The sequence below is a fragment of the Coenobita brevimanus genome, chromosome 89 (assembly GCF_032717465.1).
Source record: "Coenobita brevimanus isolate Jiangsu-jjx chromosome 89, ASM3271746v2, whole genome shotgun sequence".
In the NCBI taxonomy this organism is placed as follows: domain Eukaryota; kingdom Metazoa; phylum Arthropoda; class Malacostraca; order Decapoda; family Coenobitidae; genus Coenobita; species Coenobita brevimanus.
Genome location: NC_137042.1, coordinates 19,405,184 through 19,427,057, shown reverse-complemented (window position 1 = coordinate 19,427,057; position 21,874 = coordinate 19,405,184). Strand labels below are relative to the sequence as shown.

The window sequence follows — 21,874 nt, the reverse complement described above, 5'->3', positions numbered from 1 at the left end:
TCTTAAATTAGATACTGCAGATACACTACTAATGATAATTCATGTTAAATTATTTGTAAGCATCTTAGTACATAATAAATCAGTTGCATGCATATGTCATGTACCGTTTATGTAGGCCTATGTAGTTAATATCTTTATATTGTAGTATAACGGTATTTATAAAGTTTCCAGCACAGTATATTGAGAACGGTGTTAAATTTGTGATTGTTCATTCCTTCACTGAATTCCTGTTATTTCTCTGTGGACAGTTGAACTTCGACCCTGTAACTCTTGGGGAATTAAGCCAAATAAAATAGTTTGGCATTAACCACAGTGCAGTATCTAAGTAGGTGGGTTCCAGAGAAGGAATCAGCCATGAAAGCTGTATGAATCAAGAATATTACAATAGTCACATGCTAGCTTTTAGAGATATGCTTCTAGCTTTTAGAGGTATATTTTTTAACATTTAAACTGGGATAACAAAGTGCTCAAGATCCCCTTTTGACATATTTGCAGTTTGTAATGGACAGACTGCAACACCAGTTAATATAATAGGCAGTTTGTTTTCACCTGATGGAACTGGGCCACCTCCACAATGTAAATACTAAATTGTGGTTTTGTGATATTCAGTGAGTCTTCATTATGAGGTAGGAATGAGTTTCCTTGGTTACTAGCCAAACTGACCCTCCAGTCTGATGACATTTTGCCATCAGCTAAGTTAACAGGGGTTAAGGATCTTCAGCAAGTTAGATAAAATGCATTTTAGATGAATCATGTATCCTGGAATTCACATGGAGGCTGAATATCAGTCAACAACACCAGCTGGTCAAGACTCACTGTTGATTCTGTATTATCATTTTTGTGTGGGTTTGGCATTACTGTGTATTCACTTAGGGCTTCTGGCTTTATTTCTGACATAGGTTTGTTTTCACTTAGGGCTTCTGGCTTTATTTCTGACATAGGTTTGTTTTTACTTAGGGCTTCTGGCTTTCTGTTAGGAATAGGTTTGTTTTCACTTGGGGCATGTGGCTTTCTTTCTGGAATAGGTTTGTTTTCACTTGGGGCATCAGGTTTTCTTTTTGGTGTTTGTTTTTCACTTGGGTCATCTGGTTTTCTTTCTGATATTTGTTTGTTTTCACTAGGGGTATCTGATTTTCCTTCTGATATATGTTTGCTTTTGCTTGGGGCATCTGGTTTTCTGTCTGGCATTTGTTTGTCTCCACTTGGAGAATCTAGTTTTCTTTCTGTGTTTGTAATGGCCTTATCTGCCTCTGGAGTTACACTGATTAGGTCATTTTTAACAGAGTTAATTGACTCTTTATTTCTGTCATTTAACTTTGAAGTTTGAGCATCACCATCATTTTCCTTGCACACAGTTTCTTTATTTGAAGAATCTTTGTTATTCTTGAGAGCCTGTGGTTTTTGCTCATTCTCACTGGCATTCATTGCAATCTGTCTGTTTTCACAGGAAGGAGATTTATGTTGATCTCTCTTGTTGCTTTCCTCAGCTTTTGTTTTGCTTTCAGAATTAATTTTTGGTTCTGTAATACTATCTCTCTTCACATCAGTTTTTGTTTTAGCCTCATTTTTATTTTTTATGTCAGCAGTATTTGAATTTGTGTCAGCTTTAGTTTTATCACCAAGTTTTGGAGCTGGAGCCTTGGCTTTATTCTCATTCCGTATGAGCCTTAACAGTTCACTGTTACTCTGTCTCTTTTTACTTTCACTCTGAGTATTATGAACAGGGATTAGATGACTTGACTGCTTAGGAGTTTTGGTATGGTCTGGCAGTATGGGGAGGGTATCTGCTGGGCTGCCTCTCCCACCACTTGAGCTGCCTTCAGGGGAGGGCTCAGTAGGAACTGTGGAGAGGGAGCGAGGGAAGGAATGGCTTTGGTCTTGGATCGCATGGGAAAGGAAGCGGTTGACCCTCTCGTGATAATCCATGGAACGGTGAGAGGGGTGCTCCTCCCATGGTGTCCCCATGCCACCCATCACATTCTTGGACCCCAGTAGCTCTGGATGAGTCTGCCGGAAAAAAGTAAAATAAAATAAATATATAATAATTTAAGATCTGTATTGTATATTAACAAGTTACCCAAAATATTACCCATAATCTGTGGCTAAACTAAAAGAGCCAGTGTAAAAATTAAAATCTGACTTGCAGCTGCAGGTATTTTCATAAATTCAGTAGATTATGTGCTTAACCTTCATATGTTACCTGTTTAGACTTTCAGACAACTCAAAACAGAATTGGCTGTTTGATGTGGGCCCTTTTTGCATGTAGAGTTAAAACGCCCCATTTCAATCTAGTGTTTTTGTATCAGATCAGAGTACCTGTACAGTAATTTCTGAGCACTACTTTACTTCATTTTTCTTTGTAATATTTTTTTTTTTTTTTCCCTGTCCGAAGGTTTGTAGGCTGCAATGAAAAGGCCACTGTTAACACTGGCCCTTCTTGCCTACCATTTCTCATCTCTGTCTCATTGCATTAAACCTTATGGTTTGATGACACTGGTCTCTGTTGCACTGATATAGCACATGATTTGTAGCTCAGTGCTATGCTTATCATAAGAATGCAGAGCTATATCCTGTAATTTCTTATATTAACCCTTCTAATGCTCAACCCTAGAAGTGGTTAGCCATGTTCATAGGAATACAATATAGGTAATTTGTATAGTAACAGTTAGGAGAGTGCCATTGTTCCACTGGTTTATGATATTGAGCCAATGCGGAGATACAGATATAGTTAAAAAAAAAAAAAAAGATTGATGCACACTTGGTGCAAAACATTCTGTGACTACTGATGATTGCTAATGGGAAATGCCCAGTGATGTTTCTTAATGTTGGGAAACCTGCTTTCTTAAATATGCTGTGTATCACATGCTTATGTTATTTTCTAATTGGTATTGTTATTATATCCATACAGTTTTCAGATGAAAACAGATTAATCTTCCTGGGACTTCACAAGATAAAATGATTCTTTTCAGATATCATTGTGCTCCATGTGCATTTTTTTTAATCAACTGTACGGATTGCAACATGGAATGTAAGGGGTGCAAATGATGAGGTGAGAGAGATTGTCCAGGTGCCTGAGGGTGCAGAAGTGGATGTATGTGGAGTAACTGAAACTAAATGGAGAGGAGAGAGAATGAGAGAATGGGAGTATACAGTAGATGGGGTATATGTGCAGGAGTAGGTGAGAATAAGAGGGCAAAAGAGGGAGTGTGTACTGTTGTGAGTAAAAGATGGAAGAAGAACATAAGAGAGTATGGATCAGTAGGGTCAAGGATTGTGTGGGTAAGATTGAAAGTTGGAATACTAATGTGGACGATTGTGTGCGTGTATGCGCCAACGCAAGATCGTGCAAGCAGAGTGAGAGTAGAGTTCTGGACAAATGTGGAAGTGTGCATGGAAAAGTTTGGGAGGAATGAGAGAGTGTTTTTGATCGGTGATATGAATGGTAAAGTAGGAAATGTGAAGGTGGATGGAATAGTTGGTGAGTAGGGTGTGCCTGCTGAGATAGATAAGAATTGCAGTGCGTTAGTGGACATTTGTGCTGGGAGAGGGTTTGTGATACCCAATACCCTCTTCAGGCACAAAATGATCCATTGGTATACATGGCGAGTGATGAGAAGGGTGGGTGGTGAACTAAATGAAAGGAAGGCAATGATTGATTATGTGTGTGTGGATGAAAGGATGCAAATATGTGTAATGGATGCAAGAGCTTATAGAGGTTGGGGGAGTGGATTTTCTGACCACTACTTGGTGGTGGCCAGAATCAAGATCCAATTAAAATGGAGAAATAGAAGAAGGGAAGGACGGGAGGAAGGAGTAGTTGCAAGGAGAGTGGAAAGGTTACATGAGGATGAGTAAAAGGCAGAATATAAGAGAAAAGTGGAGGAACAATTGGGTAAATATGAATTGGAGCAGATGGGGAATGTGGAAGGTGTGTGCAGGATATTCACAGAAGAAATATATGCAGCATGTGATGTGGTGTGTGGGGTGAAGAGAAGACGGAGTGAATTTTTCTCTTTAAAGGTTGGGTTGAAACAGGGACGTGTCATGTCTCCATGGTTGGTGAGAGAGGGTAGTGTTTGGAAACTCCCTGTACTGTTGTCTGCAGATGATACTGTGTTGTTGAGTGAAGATGAAGGGGAGCTGCAAGGCTTGGTGGATGAGTTTGGGAGAGTGTGTAAGAAACGGAATTTAAAGGTGAATGTAGGGAAAAGTAAAGTGATGGTCTTTGAGAGAGGTGAAGTCAGTGAATGTACAGTGAGGTTGGGTGGTGAGGAAATGGAAAATGTGAGTACAGTACTTGGGTAGTGTGATGAGTAAGGATGGAAGTTTGGAGGGTAAAGTGCTTGAAAGGGTACAACAAGGAAGAAAGGTTGCTGGTTCTTGAAAGCAGTGATAAGAAACAGGGAAGTGAGCATGAAAGTGAAAAAGTTACTACATGACAGTATTGTGTAAGATACCATCTCTAATGTATGGAAGTGAAGCTTGGATGTTGTTCGAAGGAAACAAGAGTGAGAGCAGTGGAAATGAGTTATTTAAGAGGAGCCTGTGAAGTCACATGGAGAGACAGGCTGACAAATGAGGATATAAAGGAGAATTGTGGTGTGAATGTGGATGTGATAGGAAGCATTAGGAGGAACACACTGAGATGGTTTGGCCATGTGGAGAGGATGGAGGGTGAGAGACTGATGAGGAGAGTGTATGTGAGTAAGGTGGACAGAGGGGGAGACCGAAGATGAGATGGAGGGGTGAAGTGGAGAGGTATATGAGAGAGGGGGGTGTGAGTTGGGAGCTGGGCAGTCAAATGGCAGGGGACAGGGCAACGTGGAGACGATTTGTTTGTGGCCACCCCGTACGGGATTGAGGCATCTGGCAATAGATAGATAGATAGACAGACATATCTTGTGCCTTGACAAAATGCATACCAATCTGTGTGGAGATATATATATATATATATATATATATATATATATATATACATACAGTATATTTATTTATTTATATATTTTTATTGTGCATGCTTCTGTGTGAGAAGAGTGTGTGATGTTGCTCAGAATTTGAAATGTAACAGTCATTGTTTGAATTACTCTTGTTCATTGCAAGAACTTCTTTTCCTCTCACATTCCATCCTTACTTTGCTCATTGCGCATCACCTCGTAAGCCTAACTGGTCTTTATTACTTCTATATGCTATTAGTTTTCAGTACCTCGATCCCCAGCCATTGCACACTGGTTTTATGACAATGTTATTTTATTCCAAGCCTTACCACCCAAACCTCCTACTGCCATTCTTTACACACTTCATCACTTCATGATTCATCCTTACACAATATCAACCATATTCATCCTAGCCCTTCACCTGTATGTCTTATTTGTATTTTAGTGTATTTCCAGATTTTTTTTTCAGCTTAGGATAGACTTTACAAACTTGAAGTATTGGTTTAGCTTTCATTAGCCCTTTCACAACTTAGCCATTCTTATAAGTTGAATAAAATTATTCGTTATCATTGATAAAATGTATATGATGTACTTGGATATTATGAGAATAAGAGTAAAGTGATGAAGTGTACGAAATTGGTAGATGGTAGGGGGATGAATATAGTTTTGAATGGTGAGTTGCTTGAGAAGGTAGAGTGTTTTAAATATTTAAGGTCACATGTTGTTCTGGATGGAAGAATGGATGCAGAAGTGAAGTTTAGAATGAATGAAGTAGGAAAGGTGCTGGGAGGAATGAAAAAGGTGTTTAGATGTCGTTCGCTTAGAATAGATGTAAAGAGAAGGCTGTATGAGGGTGTTGTAGTACCGACTGCATTATATGGGGCTGAAACATGGAATATGGGTGTAGCAGAGAGGAAGAGTTTGAATGTAATGGAAATGAGGTGTCTGAGGAGTATGTGTGGAGTGACGTGTATGGATTGAGTGCGAAATGATGAAGTGTGAAGGAGAACTGGAGTTGTTTGGGAGATGGCTGATAGAGTTGAGCAGAGGGTGTTGCGATGGTTTGGGCATATGGAGAGAATGAATAATGAGCAATTGGTGAAGCAGATAACTAAATCTGATGTGAGAGTTGTAAGGCTGAGAGGGAGACCACGAATAGAATGGATGGACAGTGTGATGAGAGGGCCGGATGTGAGGGGGATGTCTGTTGAGCACGGAAGAGTGGCTGTGCGTGACAGAAATAAATGGAGATAAATTGTGAATGAATAAATGATGACGCAGCCCTGAGGGGATGTTCTGTTGCATTTGGTTTGATCAGCTAGTCAGGTCAGGTGCAGGTATGGGGATGGGTCTGTTATGATGTGGCAGGGGTAAACCAGCTCTGCTGTCGGGCCCTGCTGCGGATCACTGATTGCACTGCGCAGTTGACCCTTGTGCGGTGAGGATCTGTCCCTTCTCCCCTCTGGGGCTAAGATGCAAATGAATGTGTTTGAATGGATGAGTAAATGGGGAGTGTGTAGTACTGTCTCGGCTACCTCCCTTTCCTTGGGGGAATCAGCCTAGGTATATAGATAGATAGACTTGTAGTATAGGGGTTAATGCATACAGAAATGCTGTACAGCACATATTTTTTACCACATTAAATTGGCACTGAAGTGGAGCCTACATGTGACAGAACTATGCATCATGGGTGGAGCAGCTACAACATCCAGCTGGAGGCCAAACCTCCTGATGTTTCTCTGCATCTTGCCATGTGATGTAAATACCACTCCACACTAATCTTTGTGCCTTGTTGTGCGAGGGACTGTTAGCCACCACATGGGAACATTAGCTCACTGCATGGGACAGCTCTGTAGGGGAGGTTACATGCCTGTGGTAGTAGTAGTAGTAGTTGTTCCCTAGGCAGTCTTGCCGAACAGCCCCGAGTCCCTTAGGAAGGCCATGGCCGAGACCGGGCTTTCCCACAGAGCTCTCAAAGAGTATGTTGTGTTGGCGTAGGTGATTGTGTGCAATGCAGTCTTCCATAATGTGCTTAATAGTATGGGGTGCTGTGTTGCATACTGGACAGGCATCAGGGACTGAGTCATCCAGCCTCTTCGTAGCATAAGAGGGCTGGTTGGTGCCCACATCTCAGCCTGGCCAGGTGGACCTGTCCTCACGAGGAAGATAGGATTCAGAAGGGTGGATGTCAGGGGGCCGTGCATGCAGCTGTGTGTTGTCTTTAAGTGACTGAATGGAGCCACGAGTGATCTGAGTGTGGATATGTTTCCGGACGCTGATCTGAGGTGGGCGAGGGGGGGGAGAGATGACAGTATTTGTGTATGGTATCGTGTGCTGGGTGTTGTTTTGATGTTCCTTGGTGTGGGTGGATGTGCTGCCATGTACTGTAGTGGATGTTGTGGGTTTGCGGAGGCTGCAGCAAGAAACTGGGTGCCTCGCATGTCCAGGTGATCCTTGACTTTGAGGACTTTGGTTTCTTGATGCAGGTGGCCCGTGGGTGTGGCAGCTGTGCAGCCTGTGACTATTTTTAGGGCCCCGTTCTGTATGGTCTGTTGAGTGCTGTAGTGTGCTTTAGTGAGGGCAGAAGCCCAGGCAGAGCTTGCACAATTCATAACTGAAGGTATGCACTGTATACTGTGGTGGTGGTTTCCCTGTTGTGTCCGAATGTTGTATGGGCAAGTGGCCTCAAAGCATTGAGTCTTGGTGTTATTTTATTTTTAATGTTTGTGAGGTGTTGTTTAAATGACATTGATGTATTGCATGTTACACCAAGGATTCTGGGTGTGTGTGCGTGTGGCAGGGGAGTGCTGTTCATGGTGAGGTGTGGGATGCGACTGCGCCCCGCTGTCCAGTCTGTGAGAAGAGTCACTGCAGATTTGGCTGGGGCTATTTTGAGCCTGTTTGTGATGAACCATTCGTGCAGTGTGCTGAGGCAAGGTTGAATGATGTGCTGCTGTGCTTGATGGGTATGCTCTGTCAGACAGACTAGGGTAGCACAACAACAACAACTATAATGTACCCAACAGTCCTTGAGAAACAATTGCTTATCTGTGGCCAGTGGGTCTGCTTGGCCAGACTGACCAGGGTTAAGCAACAACAACAACAACCACAACCACATTAAACTAATTACTCAGCAAAAACTCCAGCATCAGGTGCAGATAATCTTATTGAATTCTCCAGACTGACCTGCAGTAACTGATAGAGTGCAGCTAGTGGTACTTGTTGACCATGACGGGGAAGGGATGTAACACTTTGCTGCTCCTCAATATCTTCACTCTGTGCGTTAGCAGTAAAATCTGGAGCATGAACACCTCGCCATCCAACCTTAACTGACCACATACCCACCAGAACCTCCAGGATGAATCCCACCACCAGGTTGGCACTCACACTCAAGGTCAGTCGATGCTCACGGTTCATGTCATATGGCTGGAACCTGACATCAGATGTATCATGATAACTATCTCATAGTGTGCCATTTTGTACATGTGCTTTTATTTAGAGCAAATTTTTTGGAACAATATTGTTTCAAAGAACAGGTGAAGTATCACAACAACAGAATCAGTACTGAAAATATTCTGCATTATGTAAAGGCTAGTACTTCTGAACCACAATATAGGCTACTGAAATTTCAACAGATTGATGGTGATTACTTACAAGACAGATAAGTTTACTACAGTACTTTGTCAAGATTCACTGAACAACAACATACCAAGGATATTGGTCCAGTTGTTCCAGTAAAATAAGGAAGTGCTTGTATCTGTTGATGATGGCATAAATGATGAGGATGAGAGCCAGAACATTTATAATAACGCTTGCCACAGAGGACACCAGGAAAGTCTTGATGGTGAAGTTCTTGTACCAGAGGCGATGAGCGAGAAGGCCAGAGAATCCACAGAAGCTGGTTGTGAGCCCTGCCCACACTCCAGCACCAGACCAGCATGTCTCAGGCTCTACCCATGACCCTGTCGGTATATGCATACAAATTATTACTATAAGTGCTGTACCCTATACTCTGACCAACGAAACTAGCATCTCCAACCTGATTGCTTAGCTCTTAGCAAGATACTAACACCAGAATATGATGCTGGTCAGGAAGTGTTATGGAATGTATGTAGAGCCATAGTTTTGTCATATTCTGCAACAGAGCTACACGAAATAGGCTTCAAATCAACAAAAATCTCTGCCAAGTTGAGGTAGACCAATTCTGGTCTTTTGTATCACCAGTTTCAATTGACTGGCTTTAGTATTGCAATCATTAACAGTATCTATATATTCAGTAACAACTTTTCTCCTAGTTGTTACATGAAGTTTTACCACCTCATTCACTCTATAAAGAAACTATAGTAGGTCAACGGATATCATGCTCACTTCCTGATCTGCAGTGCCCTAAGCCTGGGTTTGAACTCAGCCATGGTGGACATTTGAAACAAGTGCTGATGCAGTACCATGTTCTTTCATATGCTGGCATATGTTTGAATCCTGTCAGCCCATACCTATGTCTTGTGTAGACTTAGTCACAAACTTCCATGAATTTAACACACAAAATGCACATTCATTACTCTCATGACAGATACTCCTTACTGAACTGTATGTAACCAGAATGAGGAAGGGTTAATTCTGGATATCATCAAGAGGAGGTCCAGTTCGTTCGTTTTAAGATTTCCTCCACCTATAGTGGAGGCCGGGCCATACATTAGCCCAGAAGAGGTCCAGTCATGGAGTGGATCTCATATGAACTTCATACTGAGAGCCTACGGGTGTGGCACTGTATAAGAACATAGTTTTTATTCCTTTTTAATGTATGATACTTTGCATCCTGGAGTTTATGCACATACCAATTCACCATATGTTAATGCCGCACCACATTTGTAATAGAATAGTCCTTATATTGCATGTAGACAACTTACAGCGTGTATTCTCCATCACCTTAATGTATGAAATGGATATACTGTACCGTAATTTACTAGATACAAATACAACACCTTTTTATTGTCATTAGCACAAAGCATGAGTACGAATTAAGCTATATTGTGTTTTGGTGGGGGAGAAACAATTTTTTTTTTTTTTGTTCGTTTTTGAAGGCTCCAACTTGCTTGGATGCGTCGGCCGTGGTCATCTAATGGTGGCTCCCCATGCTGCTCGATCTCTGGCAGCCTCCCTCTTCAGTCTCTTAACCCTGAGGTCACACTTAATGATCTCCTCCCAGGTCTGCTTTGGTCTACCTTTCGCAACCCCACCCCTAACATTAAAGCTTCTCACTTTCTGCACTCAGTTATCATCCCTCATCCTCCCCACATGCCCAAACCATCTCAATCTACCTCTCCTTATCACAACACCAATACACTCCAGTCCCAACCTACTTCTCAACTCTTCCATCGTAAACCTAACCCCCTCAGGCCTTGCACTTAGGGACGCACTGCACATCTACCTGATCATTATCATTTCTGTACGTTTTACCCACATATTTATGCATTACCCACATATTTTTACGTATTACCCACATTTTTTTACGTATTACCGACGTATTTTTCCTGTGTGTCATTAAAGGTGACTACAAGGATTAAGAGTGAGGGGATGGAGGCTTCGTTCAGAGTATTGTGATGTTGTTAAAATGTGGTGATTGTTGTCCCTCAGTTGTGATGCGTGTAGACGGTTTTGTTCTGTTTACAACAATGAAGGGGGAAGGGATATCTGAGTTTTCCTTTCTTCACAAGCTCATGTTCCCTAAGAGATATAAGAGCCTTGCTCCAGATCTCCCCACTTGTATGGATATCATGTGTTTCATATGGAAACATGTAGATGATGTTAATATTCTGTAATGTAACTCCCTATGTTCTTCAATTTTCAACTCCCCCTTGCGGTAGGGGGATCCCCTTGTTTCTGGTAAAGTAGAGTACTACCCTCGTAGGCTATTCCCTGCGTGTCATAAGAGGCGACTAAAAGGGAGGGGATGGTCTGACCTGGCTTGGGACCACCTCTGCCTTCTAAATAGGTATCCCCTAAAGGTTACAAATGTTTTTTTTTATCTGAATGCTGTACCTGCCCAGGACTGAGAGACAGACAGGCTTGTGGTTTTGTGAAATGTTAGAGGTTTGAATGAAGAATGTAAGGGAACAGAAATATTCCAGCAAGGAAGGTGTGACCTGATGCTGGTATAATATGAATATAAGATGAAGTTAAGAGGGTAAATGGAAAGATCTGTTAAGCATAATTATGTTCATGTATGAGCACTCATGCATGGAGTTAATAGGGAGCTAGTTTGGTGATGATGATGCTCAGGGAAGTGTGACCGGTCACACATATTAAGTGTTCGGACTGACTAGTCTTGCCCCAGTCCCCTATGCTCGTGATGTGCGAAATGGGAATACGATACTCACCTAGAATTCCCAGAGCAAAGAGGACAGCGGCGAGGACGAGGTGTGTGAAGCCGAGGCCTCTGACCAGGGAGGCTGAGTACTTCACCTCTGAGGGTAGGAGGGCTTCAGGGGGGGCGGGGAGGGCCAGTTGAGGTTTACTGCCGCTAGACACCTGAATCACGAAAACCTGGTTGTGCTGCATCATGGCGGAGTGGGAAGACGTAGGAGGGGGGGGGGAGGAAGATAACAGGTGGAGAGGAGACGAAGTACGGGAGGTGAGGCGTGAGGGATATGTGAGTCGGAGGATTAAGGAAGATGTGGAGTGGGGAGGGAGGCTGGTGAAGGGACAGATGATAGGGCTGGGGAAGGATGGGATGGGTTGGGGAAAATAAAGAGAGAAGAGAAGGTCTACAGTAAATACTGGGAGGATGTGAAAGGCGTAGGGGAAGGGTTAGGGGAGGATGTGAGAAGAGCAGAAGGGGTAGGCTTGGGATGTGAGAGGTAAGGGTAGAGATTAGTATAGGATCAGGAAAGACAAAGGGTGTGACAGTGTAAAAAGAGAGGTAGGGTAGGTTAACAATTAAGAGGGCAGGAGAGAGAGAGAGAGAGAGAGAGAGAGAGAAGAGGTAAAATGAAGGAGAGCAAGGATTTCTTATGACTTGTTTTATGGAGTTAGTTCATCATATAATCCCAGATTGGGCCGGATGTTTCAGAAATGTTACTGTGGCATCTAATTTGTCACAGAATCACCAAAAGTTTAGTCAGAAGCAACTGGGATTTGATGCAGGAGCTAGTTATTGTTGTATGCAAGATTTTCAAGCGACACCTGAATATGCGTAGCTTTTTCAAGGAGAATGAATGTGAGGAAAGGAACCTCGCTGACGGTACAAAGAGGAGCAGGAGCTAACTAGTATCATATCTGCAAGGTTTTCGAGCAATACCTGAATATACTAAATTACAAGAGACCAAAAAGAGGATGAATGTGAGCAAAGGAACCTCGATGATGGTAGAGAGTGAGGCAGCGACAGCCCTTTAGCTGAAGTTCTGACAAAGGTCGTGAGAAGCAACAACTGTGCAGCCTCTCACCCAAGGCGTCTCCGGAGAGTGTGATGGTGGAGGAGTGTTAGGGTACTACTTAAGCGAAGTAATTTTAGACATGAAAGTGACTGGGTGTGGTGATACTTCGTTGCAAGAGAAAAATAAGTTGTGTTTGTATGCTGGGGGTGTGGGAGCATAGATAAATCGTCACAGATGGAGATACTAGAGATGGGTGGCCAGATGGATTATTGGATGCTCCTACAATACGGCGATTCCAGGTTTGAAGGTGACTGGTGTTTTACAGATATTTAGCTACCAGAAAAAATGGGGATGTTAAAATTTTAAAAGATAACTGAGAGTAAGTGTTGTATTAGAGTTCTGAGGTGCGATAATTCAAAGGTTTAGGGTGACTGGCCCCTTGTAGACACAGTATTTAGTTACTAGAGAGAAAAAAAAAAAAAAGCGGGTGGGAATAAGATAAAATATGTCACAAATGAAGGTACTAGTAGTAGGGGCAGGGTGCGCTACTGGGTGCTATGTCGTTACGGTAATTACCGATTTCAAGGTTGCCGGCACTTCGCGGATTTAGGTGCAAGGAGGAAAAAAGAAAAAAGAATAGAGAGGGGTGGGGATTTAATAGTGTATAGTCACTGTAGAAGATATCAGATGTGGATTTCTGAAGATGTTATGGGTGTTACGGTAATTTTAGACTTCAGAGTTACTGACGTTTCGCAGGTAAAAAAAAAAAAAAAAATGAAGAGCTTGGATGAAATCGTCTCACATGGGGATATCAGAGTTGGGTGGTGGGAGTGCCACTTAAGTACCGTTATTACCAGTTATGAGTTTCAGGGTCACTGGCTCCTCGCAGACATATAGTTACAATAAAAAGGTGCATAAAAGATATAATTCAAACGGAGATATAAGACTAAGTATGCATAGTAAGCTTAGTGTACAATATAGGGCGTGGATGATGTCAAAGTATGATGAATTAAGAGTAGATTGCTGAGGAATGGGAAAGGGTAAAGTAACATAGAGGGTTGGAAAGGCAGAGGCGGGAGTGAGGGGAAATAGATATGAGAGGTGAATGTAAGGGGAGGGGGGGGATTTGGGAAAGTGAGGGAAACAACGGTGAGCGAGGAACTGAGGATGGAGAAGCAAGACAGAAAGAGAGAGGTGTAGAGGAACTGGAGAAAAAAAGATGGGGGGGGGCAAGTTTGGAAAGGTGAGACAGTTATGGAATTAAGATACGGAAGGAATAGCAGTAGAAAGGTGGAATGATGACGGTTCACGAGAGGAAAGAAAGGCGGAGGGGAAGAAATCAAGTGGGGGAATGGGGATGGGGGGTCAGCTTAGGAGGTGGGGGATAAGGGAAGTGAATGGAGTGACGGAGATGGGTGGGAAAGTTAAGTCAGGAAGGAGGTGGTAAAGGAGGGATGGAAGCAGTGTTGAAGACGGTAGGATTCGGTAAGAGAGGAGTAGGATACGGGAGGGAAAGAGTGATGATGATGAGGGAGGGAGAAGGGACGTAGGAGCAGAGGAGGAGGTAAAGGGAGGGAAGTGGAAATTAGGGGAGGGGAGGGAATCAAGTGTGGAAGGTCGGGGGGAGGAGTACAACGGGTGTTATGGGAGAGGTGTCGGGGGTCACTGCAGGTCACACTTTGATGATGCTTGCTTTAGTGTTGGCTGCTGCTCCTGCCAGCACCGCCTTAGTTCACATCCAGCTTGGTCTGTGGCAACTCACTTCCTCCCATACACACACAACCTTCTTTTACAGTTTATTTCCATCCGTCACTTGAAATGCTTCAGTTCTTCACCTAAAGAAGGTTCTTTTACTTCATATTTTCGCCCAACATTTGGCTCGTGTCAGTTCTTCAGTTGCACAACGTTTCTTTTACTCATATTGTCAACCATCGTTCAAAATGTGTCAGTTCATCACCCAGAGATGGTTCGTTTATACTTTGCATCAGTTGCTTAAAATTTAAGACCATAATATTTGCACTGTATTTTCTTCCTGAAAGAAATGATTTGGATCATCAATATTGAGAACTAGAAGGGTGCTAGTTTTGCAAAGATTTAGGAGGCAATAACTACGCCATAGAGTCTACACCCTGAAAGGAATGCGCTCTTCCTGTACATGACCTTTAGCCGTACCCACATCCCGAAGGTTGTGGCTTCATAACTACCCCAGTGGAATGCGGCGGGGGCGGCAAGAGCTCATAAGATACGTCAATTCAAAATTTTCTCGCTACTAAAAAGACCGTAGCCTAACCCAAAGAAGAGCATCTATACTGGGCTCAAGAAACAATGTCATTATCTTGATTTCTCGGATAGGGAAAAGATCACAAACTATACGCATCATGTTTCCTTTAATATTGCAGGGATTGCAAGCTAAACACACACACACACACACACACACACACACACACACACACACACACACACACACACACACACACACACACACACACACACACGCGCGCGCGCGCGCGCGCGCGCGCAATCAACTAAGCGACAATCACTATACTATAACTCACTCACCTCTCCCCCCTTCAAATCCCACTCATTCCTTTTCCTCTTCCTTTTGGCGTCTCTTCTGTCTTGTCCAATTTGCGCCCCCCCCCCACACACACACACACACAGCCATAAAGACCTGCGTTCTGGCATACCCTTACCCATGCTGCTGGTGTGGGTGTGGTGGTCTCTGTGTAAAATGTACCCTAGGGCGCTCTGTGGTGAAAATCCAGAATGGGTTCCGAGATCGTAGGGATAAATATTAAGCTAGAAAACGACGATGATATCTTCCTCGTTTTCTCGTCAATACTATAAAACATAGGAGATTACACAACTCGCCGAACCCGAGACGTTTGGGTAGGATCTCTATAGATCAGTCTGTTTGTACCTAGAACTGAAATAGGGACCTGGATTTGTAAAGCAACAGTTGCATGTTAATCTACGATATGCTTATTGGGTGCTTTCCCTGTCAGTGACACTACTTTCTATACTTAGCATCAGCTTTATCCTCTCAGATGACTAAGCAGATCATTGGCTACAGAAATTTCCTCTCCTGAATTTCTAAGGTGTATGATATGTGTATGAAACAGAAAGTAAGGCGGAACATGCGGCAACCCGGGATGATGCTGGAACACTCCCCCCACCCCCCATCTCCCCTCGCGACCCGCAGGCCAGGGACAGCGGGTGGGGGAAACTGACAAGCGACCGTTAAGCCTCCTCGGAGTTTATATTTCCTCGTGTCAGAGAGCGTTCATCTTTGGCATTTAAGGGCTAGTTGGGGACTGTGATCTTTAGGTTGTTACAAGTGGTTAGGACAGGCTGGTTGCCGCCCTGGAATATGCGACGACAAACCTGATAAGGTGACTTTTGCAGCAATGCATTCCCCCTGCCGGTATAAACATTGGTGTACCTCCGACTTAACCCTGGGAGGCAAATTTTCACATGTTAGTTTTGCTACCGTGAGATTATTATTATTATTATTATTATTATTACTACTACTACTACTACTACTGCTACTACTACTACTATGATGATGATGATGATGAGATGGGGGGATGGAGTGGAGAGGTATATGAGAGATGGGGGTGTGAGCTGGGAGCAGGGCAGTGAAAAATGGCGGGGGACAGACAGAGCGTGGAGGAGATTTGTTTGTGGCCACCTCTTGCGGGATTGAGACTTCTGGTAATAGATAAACAGATCATTATTATTATATGTTATGTGGGGCGCCCACCATTCACTCACAGTGCAGTATGTACGGTAAAGTACCTTCAGGAGACTGGGAGTCATAAGCAGATGGTTACCTACAGCCCAAGAAACCATTTACTACGCTGGTTGGTAACCATATAGCCCGATGGACACCCGGTGATCTAGTGGGTTAAGGCGCTCAAGCCTGATGTGGACTATAAGTCTTTACGTCTAAGGATGGTCTGGGCTTGTTGGTCACATCATACCGCTTGGGAAGAGCAACTGGTCACTCGCCTTAAATGTCCAGACTAAACAGCCTAACCCAAGGCTCTTACGCTTCTGATAGGCATTAAAAGAATATATGGTAATAAAGATGTATTATTATTATTATTATTATTATTATTATTATAATTATTATTATTACTACCACCACCACTACTACTACTACTACTACAACTACGGTACTACTACTACTACTACTACCACCAAAGAGTATTACTACTACTACTATTCTTCTTCTTTTTCTTTTATAATAATAATAATAATAATAATAATAATAACAATAATAATAATAATAATAATAATAATTATTATTATTATTATTATTATTGCAGTAACTATATTATTATTATTATTATTATTAATAGTGGTAATAGTAGTAGTAATAGTAGTAGTATTGCTTTAAAAAGCTATCCAGCCTCACAAGGGTTAAATGTTCGTCTTCGCTTGTCCCTGTCTGATAATAATCACCACGACATTAATAACGTAAAGAATAATTATAATATTATAATAAGTAGTAAATTGGAAGCTTTTTTTTTTTCTTCTTTTTCGACAGGCCGATATTTCAACATGACCCGTATTACTTGTTAATAACGCAGACTAACAAAAAACACCGCACACTCTCCTGAAACTCAAGTCCACTGACGGGTATTTCAAAGTGTCCCGGAACACGCTGTGGTGGAGGTGATGTGTTGCCGTCAGTTGCGTGAAACACTACTCATTTTTTTTCTCTCTCTCTGTTTTCCTTAATTTATTATTATTTATGGAAGTGATAATACATGAAGGACTTAGTAATATCCTATGCCAACGAGGAAAATTTATGTAAGCGTAATGATGTGTCCTGAAAAATATGTAGGATGCTGCCAAACCACAGTGGCATGAGACGCATAAGGAACTTCCGGTGTGCAGGTGTACGACAACTGCGACGCCGCTCAGCCTCCACCGCGCCTGCCCGCACACACTCCGGTACCTCCGGCCAAGGTCAAGGGGGGCAGACTAGGGCGGGGCTTGCATACGAGTACATTCTACCATGCCATACCTAAAGCATCCCAAGTATAACTGGCCGAAATGCTTGATATACCACAAGAATGCATCTTGAGCTTTCCCAGCAGCTAAATAAAATCGTCTGGTGATAGCGAGACTACTATCGTAAAGTTGGACAGGATTTCACTGGCATCAGATAACGAGAGATCTACGCAGGACAAGGAAGACAAGCTAACAGAAGCCACTGTCATATTTTCACTTTCTTTGCCAACATCATAATGAGCCAGGAGGACGAGCCAAGGGCAAAGTGCTCGCTGTCCTTGGTCTCTCTTCAATTTGCATAAAACAATAATCACCGGCGATGCAAGGACGTCATCCTAAAACACGTACATCTGTGGCCAAGATGACACCGCTCACCACCATGTTTAGCGGCCTGTTCGTCCTACAGGGTCTGGACTGAGGCTGATTCTCATTATGGCGACTGGATGCTAATAAGGCAGGCTTAAGTCTGCATCAGACTTCCCTTCTGAGGCTGGAAGTTAACAAATAATAACGAGAATGCAATATATATATATATATATATATATATATATATATATATATATATATATATATATATATATATGGTATATAATTGTACTTGGCAGGAGCTTTAACTTTTTTCAATCATCCAAAAACACAGCACTAGTTGAAAGCCCAAATATCGTTTTACTAATTTCCAAGACTCCTAATAATGATCCAGACCATTTTGTTACGTAGATTGTCTCGCAATGTTGAGCTAAATAGTTTAAGGAAATGGCCCATTTTGTTAGGTTCTGGCATTGTGATTTTGATCAATAATAAGTAGGAAAGCACGTGTAATAAATGTACACATCACTAGCAAGGCTGGTAGATTAAGATCTACTTTCCCCAGTCACCACCTTAAGTAACACGCAGTCACAGTTACCCAGCACACAGAAATGAGCTTGATTAACAGCACTAAAACCACGCTAAAACATACTCCAGCAAATTGGTTCCAGACAAAATATTTATTTGAACACATCATTCACAACCTCCCCCTCCCCTCTCTCTCTCTCTCTCTCTCATCAAATTCCAGAACAAAGCCCCCCAGACCTCACCAAGCCCCTCCCTTTCAAGAAGGAGGTGTGGCGTAAATGAATGGAGGGCGAGGATGTTGGCGCGAGAAAGTTCAGCGTCGGTGTGAGACTCCGGTGCACTTGATGTGTTTCTCCCACTGCACCCGGGACGTGACCGGCGGTGCTTCGTTGAACCACTAGCACTTATATTTTTTTTCTTGTCCGCTATTGACTGTTCAGCTTGGCCTATTGACCAAGACTTCCGAATTTTGTTAGTCATCGGTCAATAACTGTTCTGGAATGGGTGGCCATTTTGGTGCAAAGCCTGAGTGATGACTGATCCAGTTTGTTCAATATACTTGGTAGCAGTTGAATGAAATATTGTTCTCTGTTTATGAATCGTCAACATTATGAGTCCGGATTTTTACGAATGCATAAAAACGGGAAAATGCTTTGATATTAAATAGCAAAACATGTCTCGAAGTCCTATGCCTCATGGAAGGGATGAATGTGAAAAGGAATGCACTGTTTTCATTCTAAATGACGTATTCTGAGTTCCACAAGCTCAACGCGCAACAGTAGTCTTGCACACCTACGGTTGTCACCAAGTAGTAGTGATAGTATAAGCGGGGGGGAGGGGGATATAACATGTGGGTGAGTCATGTGGAAATTCAGTTCAGGCTGTTTTAGTGAACTACTTCTCAAAACTATATACTCTTCTAGCTGGGGATACAATATGTCCCATCGGTCAGCAGTGTACTCTTTACCACTTGACTACTTCTTCAGTAACTCGTCATTGGTTTAATTAAGGTCGAGGTTAATACTGTTTGGCATATTGCAGATTAAAAAAAAAAAAAAAAAGACTTGGATCAGTTACCCGATGAAAAAATAAAATAATGATGCACCATTACTACTTGTCACGTCTTTTTAGCGTAAGAATTCAATGGAAAGAAGTATATTTTATTCAACCACATACTTTCACCGTAAAATCAAGGTAAAAAGACTCTCCTGTGTATCTTTAGCCTCAAATTTTAAGGCAGATAAAGTATTCGCACAAATATTCCAAGTGTCAGGAGGTGTGCTGACCTAACCTTGATTCTTTAACCCCACCCTAGAAAAACCAAGAAGGATAATGTCGGAGCGTGGTTGTTACATTATGTGGGAAGAGATTCACAGACATATTTACGATCAAATCCATGCCGTAACTTAGATCTGCATTTGTTTCAAGATTATGTGTCCACCTTTTCTTGTTATTTCTCCTGAAAATAAAATGTAACACGATTTTCCTCGGAGCCAGCATTTGTTTTTTTAGGAGGAACATTAAGACTGAAGTATCTTTTCCTTGTTTTTCCAGCAAAAACAAACCATAGTTACTACTGGGAATAGATCATAAGTCTTATGATCGTGATTTCTCAAATTTTTAATTCCAGGTAATGACACTAGATTTTTTTTTTTTTTTTTTTTTTTTTAGCTAAGAGTGAGCTACAGAAGCCTGAGAGGATTATTATATTAATGTATTGTGTATTATAGCAGTCAAAATTCTGCAGTCTATGCAGCCATATTTTAAGAATTTTCTCCCAAAAAGCAAAGGTGTGTGTGTGTGTGTGTGTGTGTGTGTGTGTGTGTGTGTGTGTGTGTGTGTGTGTGATATACTGTATAATCAGTTTTGGTCGGGTAAAATTTAGGAATAAGAAACTTTTTTATACCTGTCAAAAGTGTCAGTTACATCTTAAATCTGCATAACATTTCGTTAACTTCAAAAAAAAAAAAAAAAAAAAGAAAGAAATCAAAACAATATTCTCTCCGGTTACAACATTTTTCTTCCCCTTCCCTGTAGAATTATCGGTAACCAGATAACTATTTTTTTTTCCCTTTATTCATGCCATCCCCAGAAAGTTTTATTGAACTAAGGAAACTTCGAGCTTAAAAGGTTAGCTATAGTCTACATTAAGCATTTTCCCTGTGTTGCTCCCCCAAGTTAAATAAAACGTCTGCCGCTTGCAGTAATATATGCTAATTGAAAAAAACGTCGTCTGACTGAAAGGGTTAACACACGCGAGAGACAGTTCAAGAGGCCTCACTTTAAACCACAACAGGCGTAAGTATACCTGTTCTCGCTTTTCTCACAGGCTGCTAAATGTTTCTGGTTCCACTCGAGCTTAGTTCGGTTCGACTTTCCATACAGCGTAGGTTGTCGAAACCATATTGCCGAGGCTTCTTACTGTTCAGTTAGACTATGCCGAGAGCAAAAGTTAATTCTTTTCTGTTGTGGGAGAACCTCTTGAAGCTCCGTTAAACACTCTTGGTTTTCCCTCGCACTGAAAATCGGGAAAACCACCGACCTCAATCTCTATATTTGTCTCTAGAGGTTAAGCACATTTCTAAGAACTCGTTCCGGCCTTGCAAAGCACTGAAATAATAATTGGACGTTCACCAATAACACCTTGAGAATTTACTGTCCTTTTAGCGGCCGTGGCGTTGTTATGGACGACGATTTATAGAGACTGGTCAGTAGACTGCGCTCTCCAATTTGTGTTGCGGGACGGCTCAGTTGGCTGGTGTGACGAGCGCAAACATTTTGGTTGTTTCAGAGACGTACTATCAGCCATGTAATCAACAGACGTTAAGAAGCATATACTGTACTGTATTATAATCCATGAAAATGGTTGCGGAAGAAGCAGAGAATGATGCAAGGTAGGCTACATATTGGTGACGCTGATTGCGCTGTCCCCACAACACAAGAACAGGGTTGCGCAGTACATGAACCATAGTGTATACTGTCACTGAGATAACGTCGTTGTGATTTCAGTGTGGGCAGGGTTAACTTTCCGTGCTCAATCCCTTCAGCCTCGACCCCCCCTCAGTTCCAGATGTGCTTTCCTAACCTGAAATAGAATTATCTGATGGCAGCAGGAAAATATTATTAAAATTATGCCCTTTAGCTGGATTTTTTCCCCCCACTTATTGCAGTTTATGCAATAAAATGAACAGTGCAGAGTTAGAAAAAGTAAGCTTCTGAGCGTAATATGTGATAAGCACTTGAGCTTAGCAACAGAATACTAATTTATAGAGAGGTGCTGAAGGGTGATGATGATTGAAATGAATTTAAGAACTGTTGAGAACTGGGCGACTAAAGGCAAATAATATGCAATGTGCTTTTATTATACTGATGGATACACCGGTGCCAACAGTATCATTTTTTGTATGTCCGAGTTAGCAGTCTTCCAACATGCCAAACACCTCTTGTCGCCACATTAGTGCTCATTTGCACCGTCCATACTGAATATATGCGAGGGATGTCTCAAGCAGGACTTGCGTTGTGATTAATAGCGGTGATGTTTGCATGACATTTCATTGTGTTTTGTCGAGGATTAGTGAAGTTTGCTGCATCGACATTCGAATCACCATACTGTTCCCTGCCCCAGCCTAAGACAGACCTAGCAGCCTTCCGGACAACAGACCGCTTATTAAACCAGTTGGCCACCTCCATTACCATGACCTCTTTCATGTT

The 21,874-nt window shown here is 42.2% G+C and overlaps 1 protein-coding gene across 1 annotated transcript; it reads right to left on the bottom strand.

Annotated features, from left to right (window-relative positions):
* Positions 1-239: 239 nt before the first annotated feature.
* Positions 240-11,492, bottom strand: LOC145411381 (uncharacterized). Its single transcript, XM_080281411.1, has 4 exons — positions 11,312-11,492; positions 8,644-8,896; positions 8,121-8,367; positions 240-2,007 (listed from the first exon to the last, which is right to left on the bottom strand). The coding sequence occupies exons 1-4, from the start codon at positions 11,490-11,492 to the stop codon at positions 751-753; spliced, it is 1,938 nt and encodes a 645-aa protein (XP_080137537.1). The 3' UTR covers positions 240-750.
* Between the last annotated feature and the right edge of the window lie 10,382 nt (positions 11,493-21,874).

Coding starts and splice junctions, on each gene's coding strand:
- LOC145411381 (XM_080281411.1), bottom strand. CDS start 11,492: ATGCAGCACAACCAGGTTTTCGTGATTCAGGTGTCTAGCGGCAGTAAA. Junction 8,897..11,311: donor CTTTGCTCTGGGAATTCTAG/GTGAGTATCGTA, acceptor ATATACCGACAG/GGTCATGGGTAGAGCCTGAG. Junction 8,368..8,643: donor CAACTGGACCAATATCCTTG/GTATGTTGTTGT, acceptor ATCTGATGTCAG/GTTCCAGCCATATGACATGA.